Genomic DNA, 14,722 nt, shown 5'->3' on the forward strand with positions numbered 1-14,722 from the left:
AGAATCAAGAATACAAACATATTTTTATTCATAATTATACTTCTGTAAAGTTATAAATTATATATAAAAATTATATTATATTATATATAAATTAAAAGAATTAAATTATATATAAAATTAAAAGAATATTCCACAAAATTATTTTAACAAAATACAATAATGAAATCAACACCAAGATACAGATATAAATATTTTTAGACAAGATATAAATATTTTTTACGGGAAATATACTTTTTATGATAAATATCTTTCATCACGCATATTTCTACACACACGAAGAAAAATTCTAAATATCTCTCACAATAAATTTATCTTTCGATAAATATTTTTCGAAATATACTTTATGGATATGTTCCTTTCGTATGAATTATAATGATGCCTCTAATTTGTAAGATGATATATCGAGATACGTAGCAATCTTTTCCGCCTCTTTATACACCCACTGATAGCAATATCAATGGCAAAAAGCAGATTCCACACAATTCATAATATGTCGATAACACACACCAAGTCGTGATTATAAACAACGAGCAGCAGAAAGCAATGCACGCACGTTGATCCGTAAAGATGAATGGCGATGAAGATGGCGATTGATTATGTAAGGTGCGAGAGTATTTATACGGCGGTCCAAAATAGTCTACAAACCACATTCGGAGGTGGCACGGTTCTCTAATAGCATATGGTTGTCGACACACTTTTTATTGGCAGCAAAGATATCGAACCACAATAAAAAAAAACTCATTTGCTAAATTAAAATTATTGATGTGGTATTTAAATATCTATCCACTCCATTTAGAAATTAGCGACTATTTATTATTTGTATTACAGCACATATTCCATGTCACATTTACTAATGTAATAAATTAATTGCTCAGCCCCGAGGTGGATCCTGTTTATTTTTATTGTAAACCGATTTGTGAATGTTCTTTTTTACTTTTCCATTAATGTAATACGACTTTAAAGCATAGCCGAGTGTAAACTATTTTCAGATTTGTTGATGTTTCGAATTACATGCCTGTCTTGATGCTTTAGCCGTGTGAACAGCGTATATGGTCGATCGCAGAGAACCCAATATTTCAATGTTTACTTATTAAGATTTATGACAACACATGTGGTAAGATACTGATATATACGAGTGCTATATTCCGAATTCCGAGGCTTCATAACTCCAACAGTGAATCCAAGAAAAAATCATAAAAAATAATGTTTGCACATATTTTTATATTTTCTAATAATGTTATGCATACAAATCATATAAAATCATGCAAAATTTTGTAATTACTTAATAATTAAATTGCATTTTCGTAACATTATTTCACACGTTAAATTTTTCAAAATTATGAAAATGCATATAAATACAATTATATATTATTCAATTATCCAATAGACTAACTTACTATGTACATACATATAATGATGTAAATGCGAACTGTCACAATAACTCGAGCAACGTACATTAAACACTTGTGCACATGCATTAATCCACTTAACGTATCAGATAAGTGGGAGACATTCATATATACACGACATATATGCAAACACTAAGTGATTAAAAGCTTTAAAGTAGCGAAAATATTACATAATATAAAATTAGTTTTACTAAAGTTTTATTGAATTTTAAATTTTGACATATATATATAAGTATTGTTTTAATATTTATCAGAAAAATATTTTTTAATAAAGTGAAAATTTGATTGTTTTTTTCTCGAGGGTTAGCTTTTAATAAAAATTAATTAATCTGTCTAGTTTCTTTATACTTGCTTACAAATAATTATAATTATAATTATCTTGGATTAATCTCAATATTAACAAAATTTTTTTTAACAAAATGCATTTATATTATAATGTTAATATAAGTATTATAAATGTTTTAAAGAAAAATCAATATACAATTCATTTAACATATAATTTTTTTAATATAAAAGTATTACGTAATATAAAAGAAATGAAGAAAGCTTTAATCAACGTGTGTAACGAATTAAAATTCTTTACAATAAAGTTATTATTATGCTACAATATTACAATATATAGTTTAATATTAAATAAGATAAAATTTCTTTATAAAAGAAAAGCTTCTATAGAAGACAGCATGAAAAGAAAACAATCTATGTCGCTAATAGCATATACGAATTAGTTGCATGCATATAAAACATCAAAACGCAATTTTGAGACAGAAGTTCTCCAGGAAGGAAACTTACCGGGATTTGATTAAGATTGATGTCAGATTTCTCCCTGTTGGGACAATTTGCAGTGTAACCGGGCTCCTGATTGAATCGCCTGCCAAACTTCAGAAGATTTCTCATAATCATGGTATTCATCACGATGATGAGTACAAGTGGCACGATCAGACTCGCTATACTGTCGATAATGCTAATGATGTGCATAGTTTCTAGGTACTCAATCTTCAATTCGCACACCTCGTCTCCGCCCTGATTTTTTACTACCCCAGCAGTAATGAAGGAGTACGAGTGACTGACTAAAGCGAGGATCGTTAATATCAGAATGATGGTCTTTGCACGCGCTACGGTGCACATATGCGGTCGATGCAGTGGATACTGTACGGCGATAAATCGCTCGACGGTGAAAGCGACGATTAGCCAAACACTAAGTGAACTGCAAACTGCGCTTACATACACCAAAGTTTCGCACCAGCCATTATTGTTAAAGACTTTCCATCCGATCGTGCTATTAAGCCAGACGAGAAGCAGGGACATGAGAAAGCTAAAATCGGCGGTTGCTAATGCCGCCAAGTAGTAACTGGAGCTACGTAGCTTTAAATGCGTCTTAAGGAAAACCACGCATGACAACAGGTTGCCTACCAAGCCCAATAAGATAATGGATGGTATGTAGTACAGATGACAGAAATCCAGAAGAAAGTAGAGCGAGGGGCAAAAGCTATTCGATTCCTCTTCTATGTCGAAAATCGTGTCAAGACTGTGATTTTGGTAATCGTAGAATGTTAGGTTCGACCAGTCCGTCGGCGATGCTGATCTTCGGAATCGCGATAGGCCGCCGATCGTCCCCGGTATTTGTTGACATCTCAAATCTTTACTCCATAATTTTTGAAACACGAACATGATTGCTCTCGATTGTGAGATAATATTGACCGAAAAAAAGCTTCCTTCGATGCTCGTCGTTTCAAGAAATCAGCTTAGTCGGTCGCAATGTGCAAAATACATCAGTTTAAAAAACACATTGCAATATTATTCGCCATTCTCCAGACTCATTGATATGACGTCGTTATTAATATAGACCAGATCAGTGTAAATCACAGAGTATGGAATCGAATGCCATAGGCAAAGTGATTATCCATCGAGAATTCCCAGTTCTTTCTCGGAACGCATAATTCACATGTCAATTTGATAAAATTTGTTGGATAAGGTCGCATATATTGCACGTTTGACGAAGGCCTGTCAAAGTCATAGATATGGTTGACATAAACCACAATAATGTTCCACGCAGAATTGTTAAATATTCGAATCATGCGTAATAAGCATTATAACATGTTAGTCGACAAAGATTCTCTGTTCTTTCTAATTCACAAGTGTCCATTGTGACGCTGCGTAAAAATTATTTAGTGATGAATAACAAAAAAAACAGTTTTTCTAAATTTGTAAGCAATTAATATAAATAATAGCCTGTAATATTATTGACAGATTTAGATTGAAAATTAGATGTTTGATTCGTATCAAAATCTGCACATCTTTATCTAATTGGCTTTAAAAAATATCCACAATATTAGACTAAAAGGTTATTTGATCTGACACGCTGATTGCAACGCGGACGCATTCCACTTTGGACAAACGTGCGGCTGGTTGGAGGTTTTCCAACGTCGCTGACATGGACCATCGGTATTGAGCGCAGGATTGCGTTCGGACATTTGTTTTCGTTCAGCGAATATTTTTTCTGTCTAAACGTCCATTTGGGTGACATAATGAATCGTTTACACTTTAAGTTTGATTACATTCGATTCAATTACGTTTGCAACTGCATGCATTTCAACAATGCAATTTCGCGTGCGTGCATTCCGTTCGCAATTAGATTCAATTTCATTTAACCGCAAATTTACTGGCTATTTTTCGGATTCCACGACAGGTAATTTGTGTTCATCATTTGGCTTCACCAAAGCGTGCGCTAATTCAATTTTGAGGAAATCGCGAAGTCATTATATTCACGCCAGTTAAGCTCAATACAACATAATATGTTAAGTTATTGAGTTGTATCTTAATAGATAGTGCTCTGACAATACAGTTTTAACATAAATTCGATATCTATGATAATTCCACATTAAACCATATAACATGTAAGTTAATTGAATTGACTTGCAATTTGCAAGTAGAGTATCAAAAGCAATTATCGAAATGGATTTAAATACAAGTGGATGACAATAATTCACGCGCAAAATTTCATATAATACAGTTCATCTTTCATACAAAATCTTTATGTCCTTTATAATCCGCATAACGTACCATATTAATAAGAACAAAAACGCCTCGTCGGTCGCAATTCAATACATTTCCTCGCATTTTCATTAACGTGGTGTAAAAGGAAAACGTAATGCATTAACAGTAATAGCATTCTATAATTGATTTCTTAATTAAATTAACTATTACTTTTTGTTTATTTCGCATGCGACTTATTATAAATCGATATGTTTAACACATTAAAAGCTGTTCTCGCAGCTTGTAACATTACTTGATCGCGGGATAAACGTGGAAATGTGGTAGAGTTGATAAACAGTGTTTCCGCAAGAATGCAATTTCATTGTAGTTTACTTCGTTATTCGTTAAGTCTTAGATAGATTTTGAATCTCTAGTACATAGTTTGACTCAACAATTATAATTTAAAAGGGTTCAATATTTCTCGAAATGTCATATATTAAAAAGATACAGTGATTGATTTATACTCATACATATTTTAAATTATATTTAAACTTTAATATCTATTAAAATAATTTTCATATAAACATTTTTTATCTGTTGAATTTTTCAGATTATTGAATTTTTCGCGTCATTAAGCTATTATCAAATTGTTAAATTAATATTTATAACTTAAGTTAATTAATAAGATAGAAAATATATGTAATTTTAAACAAGACAGATATAAAATTACCAGCGGCACTTTTAAATCGTGTGTCACAAAGAAACCATTTACGTCATCCGATTTTTTACAAGCATTTGACTTACCGTTTAATTAAATTGTATTATTAATTCAAACGTATGTATCATTCAACATACGAAGTATATCGTTCTTTAAATAGAAAATATGTAATTTTAAGCAAAGAAGATATAAAATTACCAGCGGCACTTTTAAGTCATGTGTCACAGAGAATAAGATCATTTCTAGTATTTAATTTTCTCCACACACTTTTATCATTTTAATTTTGCCTTCTCTCATTTTCTCGTTCGTCATCACACGTAGAAAATTCACAGACGAAGATTAAAGATATATCTTCCAGTTGTAGCACGTTGCACAGCATTATCGCAGATACATACAAGAATTTTCACCGTCACTTTATCTGACGATATTTTTTCATGATTTGATTAAAATTCCACAAAAGATCGTCTCGTTCCTTTCTATCGATCCTTAATCCCTTTAATAGCTGAAAACCCGATTTCTTTTTCTTGATACTGAAATTGTACGATTAAAATCTTGTCAAAAGATTTCCGATATTCAAATTTTTTTGTAGCTTTAATCGTAACTAGAAAATGTAATAAATCCGTAATTTCCGTTCAAATTGAAAAGAAGTTGCAAAAAATGCTTGAAAATATACGTTTCATTTATCACTGAGAATTTACTGTCGGTTTTATCGATGCGATAATCAAACTGTCGAGTTTATTCAAAGCCTTGATTTAAAAAAACTAAATTTTTAAAAAATTCGATAAAAGCAGCATTCTAAAATTTGCACTTTTTGTATTTAAATTTAACTTACACAAATGGAACGTCCAGAAATCTTTTGATTATTTCCTCGCGAAATTAAACCCCTTTGATTCCCTAACGAGGAATTAACGCTCCAGTAAAAAATGGTATAAGTTTTAAAATGCGATCCACCAAACACCACGCGTGCGAAAAATTTATTTCGCAATTTTTACACTTAATTAAAACTGTCAAAACGTAGGAAAATGTACGCGTCGTGCGTTGAGAAACGTCGACGGGTAAACTGGGGGAGCGGACCACTCTACGAACGCATCTGTGCCAGCCAAAAAGTTTCGCCGCATGCGCTTTATAGAGATCCTGCCGGCGTCTCGACGGACGCCGCTGACATCGACGTCGCCAGCGTCGTTGGGTTTCGCACTATTACACGTCTCACGATTTTCAGAAAATAATAACGAGAGAAAAGGACTCGTACTATATACGTATTTAATTTTAGATAAAATCGGAAACCATCGTGGCACTGTGATTTAAAGAATCTTCAATATCTTCGCATAAGCAAAAATATATAATTAAATATTCGAGGAGCAAAATATTTTAATATTGACGTATGAAAAAAATACTGTTATAAGTTCTACGTGAAAAGCATCTCATTTGAATTTCGATTAGAGATAAATTGAGTTTTTTTTGAGTCGTAAAAGATTCCTCGTTATCATCTATGCGAAATTTTCTGGAGTCTCTATTGCACGCCTATATTAAGAGAAATATTAAAAATGATCTATTTGAATAAATTTTTTGTTTAATGAGGGCAGGTTTCATCAAACAGGTTTACTAAAAGCTTCAATAGGTTTTTATATTATAAATCGACGATATTGCACAGAATTTTTGGAATATAAGTATATTTTAATAAATGATACACCAATTTTAATTTAACAGAATTTTGTTTCGCAATTTCGTTCGATTTAAAGCTTAAATATTTAATATTAAAATTTTTTAATGCAAAAAATACTGGTTCTTTATGATATGATTTTTCAAAATCAGATATTGGATACATAGAAACTAAAATTAATCATTATATTTTTTATGGAACTACACGAAAAGATCTAACAGTTTTGCTGAAGTATTTAAATTTTAGCTAAATATAGATAGAAAAATACTTTTGTGAGACTATTAAAATAATTATGTAGCGTATTCAAGCATGAATAATTTTACAAAAAGTTTTGACATTTTAACGATTAGCTTGAGCATTCTACACAATTATTTTGATGTCGAACAAAATTATTTTCTGCAGATCTATCTTATTTAACTAATTTTTTAAATATTTTAACAAAACCGTTCTTTTCATGTGACAAATCTCTTACTATAACAGATTTATCTTCTACGTTTCCAATAATTTCTATATGAACGCATGATATCTATCAAATGTTGAATATGTTTAATTATGCATGAGTTATTGATTACCATTATTACATTAGCAAACATTAGTAAATGCTCAGCTTTTTCACAAACTTGATAATCGATAATGCGAACTGTATTAAATCCATTTTGCTGAGAACATTAGTTTAACTTTCTGTAATAAATAAAAGATCTTCGATGATTACCAGATATTCTTTTAGAAAGAAAAAGAACACATAAATATATCATTTCGATTTTATCGATTAATCCTAAGCCGAAAATAAAATATATACATAAAAATATATATTTTATAGTAATTTTATTTCCGATATATAACAAACATAATAACTCCGATTTTTGAATCTATGAAGAATGGCAATATCTTATATATAAATTCTATTGGATACAATTTTTTTATTAAATTTTATAGAAATTTTAAGAATCAAATATTATATTGTATTATTGAGAATAATATAAAATTATATTATTTATTTTAATATTGCTTGACTCTAAAAAATAACATCTGAATTAATATATTTATTTAACGTATGTATATTTTTATTTAAACAATCTTAATCATCTATGCAATCACAACCCTTAGTACGTTAGTTTTCGATGGCTTCGTTAGTAATGTAATTTTAGTGCTACGCTGTTGAGCAATAACAGTTTGCTAGCTTCTGCACCCGCTACAAACTACATTTGTTTAATAAGTTATATTACATATTATATAATGAAAATTTTAATAGTTGTTAAATTAATATTTGTATAAAAAAGTAAATATCATTTTATATCACCTATTATTATTACAAAAGTTATCTTAAATTAAGATTTGCTATGGTAAAATATTTATGCAATCTGTATTTGATTAGTTTTGAGAAATAGGATAATATAATATTATTTGACTTACTGAACAATAGGACTAACAGCGCAATGTGGAAACGGATATAACTCGAAAACAAACTTTGCACACAACCCAAACCAAACCAAATTTCGAATATGGCATGACAAACTATTTTGCAGTTTACTGTGCACTGAGCATTTCTATTTCTGAATAGCATTCTACGTACAGCATTGATGCGCATAGACATTTATTGCGATAAATGCTGTTTACAGCTCTAGTTTGATATACTACTGACTGATATTAACAAAGAACATGTTGATAAAGCCTTTTTGGATTCATTAAATAAAATATAAATTTTTTTATTTTGTTCTTTTATATATAAAATAAAAATATGGATTTTAATAGAAATAGTAATTAAATAATCTGAATTTTTTCAGTGTTACAAAGTTCTAAAGCACACATGTACAAGTTTGAAAGGTCAATTGCAACCAAATGGCAAGCCGTTTACAACAGTTATTACGTATGCATTGAATCCGAAGGCTATAACAATGAGACAACTGTATGGCGAGTACGATCTCGATACACATGAATGGTAAATAACATATCGCTCGATATTATATTAAAGAATAAAATTTCGAAATTACAGAACTTTAATTTAAAATTATTGTTAGATACATGTTCTGCATTATGTGTGTTTTTTTAAATTATAAATGCAAGCTTTTAAACTTGAACAATTTTTAAGATATATAACAACAGATTTAAAACATTTTTCATTTAAAACAAAATTTATTTTATTAAAACATTACAATTACAAGTTTCACATTGATAAGAAAGCGATCAATTTTATATAAAGTTTCTTTCTAAATATTCTTTTTATTTTTTATCTAACTATTATTTAATTTCTTTGAAAAAAGTTTCATTTAAATAAAACTTTTTCCATTATGTTTATATATAACAAAGGAGAATAATAAAAAGGAAAGAGGAGAAAAAAAAGGGATATTATCGAGATTATAGCCTTATAGGTCGTCAATCGATAATCGTCAGTAAAAGTTTCGTTTATAATCCAAAAAATTATTTCATTGAAACTTTTCCGTAAAGTTCGCGAGATCATAGAGTTTACAGGATATAATTAGATCTATTTTTTAATTTTTTTATTGTAAATAATTTTTTTTAATGTGCTAAATTTAATAAAATATTTGCTAAAATATACATTTATATATATATTATATATTTATATATTTATATGTATTATAATTTTCTTGGATTATTATACAATTGAATTATCATATAATCTATATACATATTTATATAATGACCCATTTAGTTACTAATAGGGCGTATGCAATTCTATATAATACCGATAAAACCAGAAAATCTTTAAAATAGACACGAAATTTAGGATATTGAATGCACACGTCCGATTTGTAGGACAGATGGAATATTACCAACTTTAATACGAACGGATATAGCAACGGCAGATTGCGATAAACGATGGTATATTTTTGACGGACCAGTCGATGCAGTATGGATCGAGAATTTGAATACTGTCCTGGACGATAATAAAAAGCTTTGTCTCACATCGGGGGAAATAATGAAATTATTACCAACTCAAACCTTAATGTTTGAAGTATCAGATCTTCGAGTAGCCTCACCGGCTACAGTTTCAAGGTAATGAAAAAAATGTTATAAACTTTAAATAGCTTCTTAACAGTTGAACAGAAAAATGAATAATATTAATATACATATTAAATTGCAAATCCAATCTTCCCCTTTTTAACTTTTTTATACCGTTAATTGTTAAAATGTATATTATTGAAAATGGCACAAAATTTTGTCTATTTTTAAAATATTCAGAATATGATTTTTTTTCTATTAAATTTTTTTTTTCTATTTAATTTGCTTTAATTCAAATTGACAGTAAATAAAACTTATAATTATTAATAGACACGAGAAGAATTATACGAAACTTTTGCTTGTTTTTATGTGATTTGAGTATATCTTAATCGTGATTACTAATGAGTACTAAAGAAATTATCTGACAGAGAAAATTTAACAAAACACAATAGCCATTAATTATAAAATTATAAATTATTAATAAAATATATAATTAATATACATATATATAATATATATAATATATATAAATGAATAATTAATTACAAAAATATAAATTAAAATATATACAGATAGTAATGTGCGTAATCGTAGGGATATTAAATAACACAAACATGAAACATTAATATTTTTTAATTTACAGTAAGTAATTATATAAATTAAAATAATATATAATGCACATAATGGTAAACTTGCTCAGGGATAATAAAACATGTTACTTATTTTAATTAAAATAATTACCGTCTAACATATTGATTACGATGTATATATACATTATTATGTATAGATGTGGTATGGTATATATGGAACCAGAAAATGTAGGCTTGCAACCTTTGATCGATTGCTGGATACGATCATTACCAATGGTAAATCAACGTTTTCTACAAAATTATTTTTTATGTATTATTTTTTAAATATATAGCAATAAGATATGTAATAAAAAGTATATAATAGAAAATAAAGGAAAGAGTATTAGCTCTTATTTTAACAAATCATATTATTTAATTAAAATTTTAATTATGTATTTGTTTTTAAATATATCTTTTCTTCTATAAAAATTTATATTAATGATGGACTCTGAATTGCTAAAATAAATTGTATAAATTAAACTCTGTAGTGTAATTTTAAATTAATTTTTAATAATATTTTATAATTTTAATATTTTCCAGTTTTCAAGTCAAATATCTTCAATTAGCAATAAATAAATAGAATTTTGTATATTTTGAGTATAATGTAATTATAATTCGTATTATTTTAAGATTAATTATAAAATCCAGTTACGTAAAACTAAGCTGGAAAAGTTGTTTCTGTAGGCGATGAACGATTACATCGAAGAAATAACTGAGTTAACAACTCAATTGGTGCTTCCCGGTCTGAAAATTGTACGCGAGAGTTTACGAGAGATCGTAAGAACTGTAGATTCCGCTGTTGTTCAATCTTATATAAATCTAATGAACTTCAGAATTAGACCGATAGTCGAACGTGAAGAAAAAGCACCACCGAGTTTAGCTCTCCAAAATACTATACGTAAGCAATATGTGATTGTAACTGTATATTGTATATGAGTAACGTTAAAGATTAAGTTTACCACAAATAACAAGTTTAGAGTAGTGCTTTAAGCCGCTTTAGTGCTTTAGAACGTGCAATTACCGCATGTCCATAGCAAAGTCTAGTTAAGTTCAATAAATCTGACTACCTACTATTGTAAGTACTATCAGCTTCTATTCATTAACACCTTGTAATATATGTACATAAAAATCTGAAAGATCGAATCTGTGTGAAGATTTCGCTTTAGAAAACTTTTAAATTAATACTAAAAACAATATGACTAATATATTAATCATGTCTCAAATTATTGCCATTAGAGAATGAGGATAATTAACAAATTTTTAACATTTTTAATGTTAAGTTTAGTATTATATTTATTGTACAAAATTACTAAAAACAATATTACAAAGTTTATATTACACAGCGGATTTGCTGTCACCATGGGCAGCTTTCGCCACTGTTTGGGGATTAGGAGCAACTTGCGATTACAAAAGCCGCTGTATATTTAATGATTGGTTAAGAAGAGTACAAAAGGATGCCCAGCATAAAATACCATTTCCAGAAGAAGGCCTCGTATTTGATTACAGGTGTAAATTTAGAATGAAATAAGGAATATATAAGTAAATTAAAAACACAAAATTTATTTTTATATTTTTATAAAAATTATTTATGTAGAATTTAGTTTATATACAAGAACATGTTAAATCACAGATAAATTTCCTACAAGAAAGAGAAAGATAAAGAAAAAAAAATCTAAAAAACAGAAAATAATAATTAAAACGTTGATCTTTATAGAAAAATTAAACATTTGTTGCTAATCGATATTCGCAGATTCTTTTTCTTCAACTACATTGTAAAAAATTATTTATAATAAGTATTTTTTACAGTCTTACATAATTTTAATTTACATGATTTTTTTCGTCAGATTTTGACTTTCAAAATTAAAAAAATCATTTAATTATGTTAATTATTTAATTATTTTAAATAAGGATACAATAAATTAAAATATACTGGTTTTCCAATTAAAGAAATTTCGAAATAAATACCAATTAGAGTTATATCATTTTATAATACGTTCAATATTATAAAAATTTTTAAACGATTGTTAATATACTCGTATGTGAAATATCACGTATAAATATTCTTATTTTTATTAACAAAAAATATTTTTCCTTTTTACAAAAATAAAACGCTTTTATTTACACTTTTATTTATAATTTTTTGTGTGAATAATGTAAATTAGCAAAGAATTCAATCTTTTATACATGCTTGTAAAGTAAATGAAACGTGACTATATATATAAAAGTAATAGAATATACTATTCTATTACTTTTACAGGTTACACGATGGATTCACTGATCCAATCGAGGGTCAAGAGCCAATTCCACCAAAGTGGTACAAGTGGTTGGACGGAGTTTTATCTATCACAGTAAAGCCAAAAATAAAATACATGGGTAAATTATAACAACTATTTTATTTAAAAAACATTTGAGCAAAATTAAATATTCTATATTTATAGATATAAATATTCTTCTTATTTCTTGACAAAACTAATTAGCTCGTTAATTATTCGATATAATAATAAATAACGAATAAATAGCAAAGAGAATCTCGTAAATGTTAAAAGATAAGAAATACAGAGGATGCATATCCATATTTTCTTTAACAATGCAAATAGATAATAAAGCTTTATTTTAATTTATTATTAAGTTTGAAAAAATTTTAATTTTAAATTTAATAAAAATATGTAAAACTAAATAATGAACAAATAAAGCACAAATATATTTTAAAAAGTTCTTGCTTGAAAAGAACAGATTTTAATTTTAAGTATAAGAGGATGTTCACTTTTCTGTGTCTGTTTGTTCTTTATTAATAATATTATAAATTTAACAAGCTAATTAGTTATATGTTCTGTCAAAAAGATTACAAATTTTATTAATAAAAAAAATTATTGATAAAGAACAGCTACTGATAAGAAAACATTAATTTGTACGATGTCTGGAATGTGATATATATTTTTCTATTTATTTAATACAAAAATTTATCAATGCAGCATCAATAAATATTATATAGGAATATAATATAGAAATATTATATCTTGCCTTGCAACCATTGTATTTATTTTGTCTCATATCTTTTTAATATAATTTCCATATAGGTATAATATAAATAAATATATATGGAAATTGTATTAACTCTAATAAAATTGTCTAATAATAACATTAACGTCAGGTATGACTCTAATGCTTCGGCTGTATTCGCGCAAGGAGCATATTATACTGTTAATACTATTACATCATTTTTTGTTTTATGTTCTAGTGAGTAATAAAAATAGAATGATACAATGGTATCGATAAGCGCACAATTAAAATCGTGGAGTCATATCTGATCCCGATTAATTATTTATTCTTTTATCTTTAAATAAATGGAGGAACAAATTGTTTACTTTCTTTATCCATTTTATACGTGACTTTATCCATTTTAGATAAAAACTAGATAAAAAAATGAACAGAGCATTAGGTCAGATTTAATCTATTTTGAATACGTTCTAAAAATTACCATACATTATATTAAATTCGATATGTATTGTTAATTTTTTTAAACTAATGATAACCAGAGATATCATAATTTACAGAGATATCATATTTTACAGACATCATAATTCCAACTATAGACAGCGTACGAAGCGCAGCATTAATCGAATATCTCCTCACTAACGAGACAAATATACTTTGCGTGGGTGCAACCGGAAGCGGCAAAACTCTGACGGTGTCAGCGAAACTGTCACGTAACATGCCAAAGAAATACATTTGCGATTTTATGACGTTCTCGGCAAGTACTACGGCGCATCAAACACAGGTACAGCAAGAGAGAGAATTACGTATTTCTCGAACAGGAAATGAGATTAGTGCCTAATTTCTTGCAGGATTTAATTGACGCGAAATTAGACAAGCGACGCACAGATATCTACGGGCCGCCTATCCTGAAAAAGCAAGTTTTCTTCATCGATGACTTTAATATGTCGGCATTAGATACGTGTGGCGCTCAACCACCGATTGAATTAATTCGCCAATTCATGGATTTTAACGGTAAGGGAAATTAACAACATTATATAATAACATAACGTATTCAATTAATTGAGTTGATACATGAATCATTTAATACATAATAAATATAATGAATGAATATACATGAGGAAATAGCATAAGAATTAAATTAAAAGTGATTAGACACAGAATGATGATCAAATATATTTGCTTGTGTAATAAATTTATATAGAATTGTTATAAAATTATAATAAATATATATATATATTTTAGTTACACTTATGCTTAATTTTAATATGCAGTCTATTTTTTAAATTATATGTAGTTACAAATATATTTATAAAAATATACAGAAAATATTAAAAATTATTTAGCTTTTGATCAGAAAGAAAAATTAACAATATTT

General features: G+C 27.8%; 2 protein-coding genes across 4 annotated transcripts in view; one reads left to right on the forward strand and one right to left on the reverse strand.

The window, feature by feature from the left end:
* LOC105149664 (uncharacterized) overlaps positions 1-6,195 on the reverse strand; it is a 42,147-nt gene extending 35,952 nt beyond the window's left edge. Inside the window, exons 1-2 of one of the 3 annotated variants that reach the window (XM_087410968.1) lie at positions 5,933-6,195; positions 2,199-5,630 (exon numbers count right to left, since the gene is read on the reverse strand). In XM_087410968.1, the coding sequence (XP_087267094.1) occupies positions 2,199-3,077 (879 nt within the window). In that variant the 5' untranslated portion in view covers positions 3,078-5,630; positions 5,933-6,195. Of the gene's footprint in view, positions 1-2,198 lie in introns of all 3 variants that reach the window. The other 2 variants (XM_087410969.1, XM_087410967.1) reach the window with 2 other exon arrangements.
* Positions 1-14,722, forward strand: part of LOC105149706 (dynein axonemal heavy chain 1) — a 101,867-nt gene that overhangs the window by 56,479 nt on the left and 30,666 nt on the right. Inside the window, exons 22-29 of the mRNA XM_087410962.1 lie at positions 8,545-8,699; positions 9,536-9,775; positions 10,509-10,587; positions 11,035-11,248; positions 11,694-11,856; positions 12,608-12,723; positions 13,923-14,128; positions 14,196-14,358. Coding sequence (XP_087267088.1) covers positions 8,545-8,699; positions 9,536-9,775; positions 10,509-10,587; positions 11,035-11,248; positions 11,694-11,856; positions 12,608-12,723; positions 13,923-14,128; positions 14,196-14,358 — 1,336 coding nt within the window. The remainder of the gene's footprint in view (positions 1-8,544; positions 8,700-9,535; positions 9,776-10,508; positions 10,588-11,034; positions 11,249-11,693; positions 11,857-12,607; positions 12,724-13,922; positions 14,129-14,195; positions 14,359-14,722) is intronic.

Source organism: Acromyrmex echinatior, chromosome 11 (genome assembly GCF_024713525.1).
Source record: "Acromyrmex echinatior isolate Ae372 chromosome 11, ASM2471352v2, whole genome shotgun sequence".
NCBI classification, from domain to species: Eukaryota; Metazoa; Arthropoda; class Insecta; order Hymenoptera; family Formicidae; genus Acromyrmex; species Acromyrmex echinatior.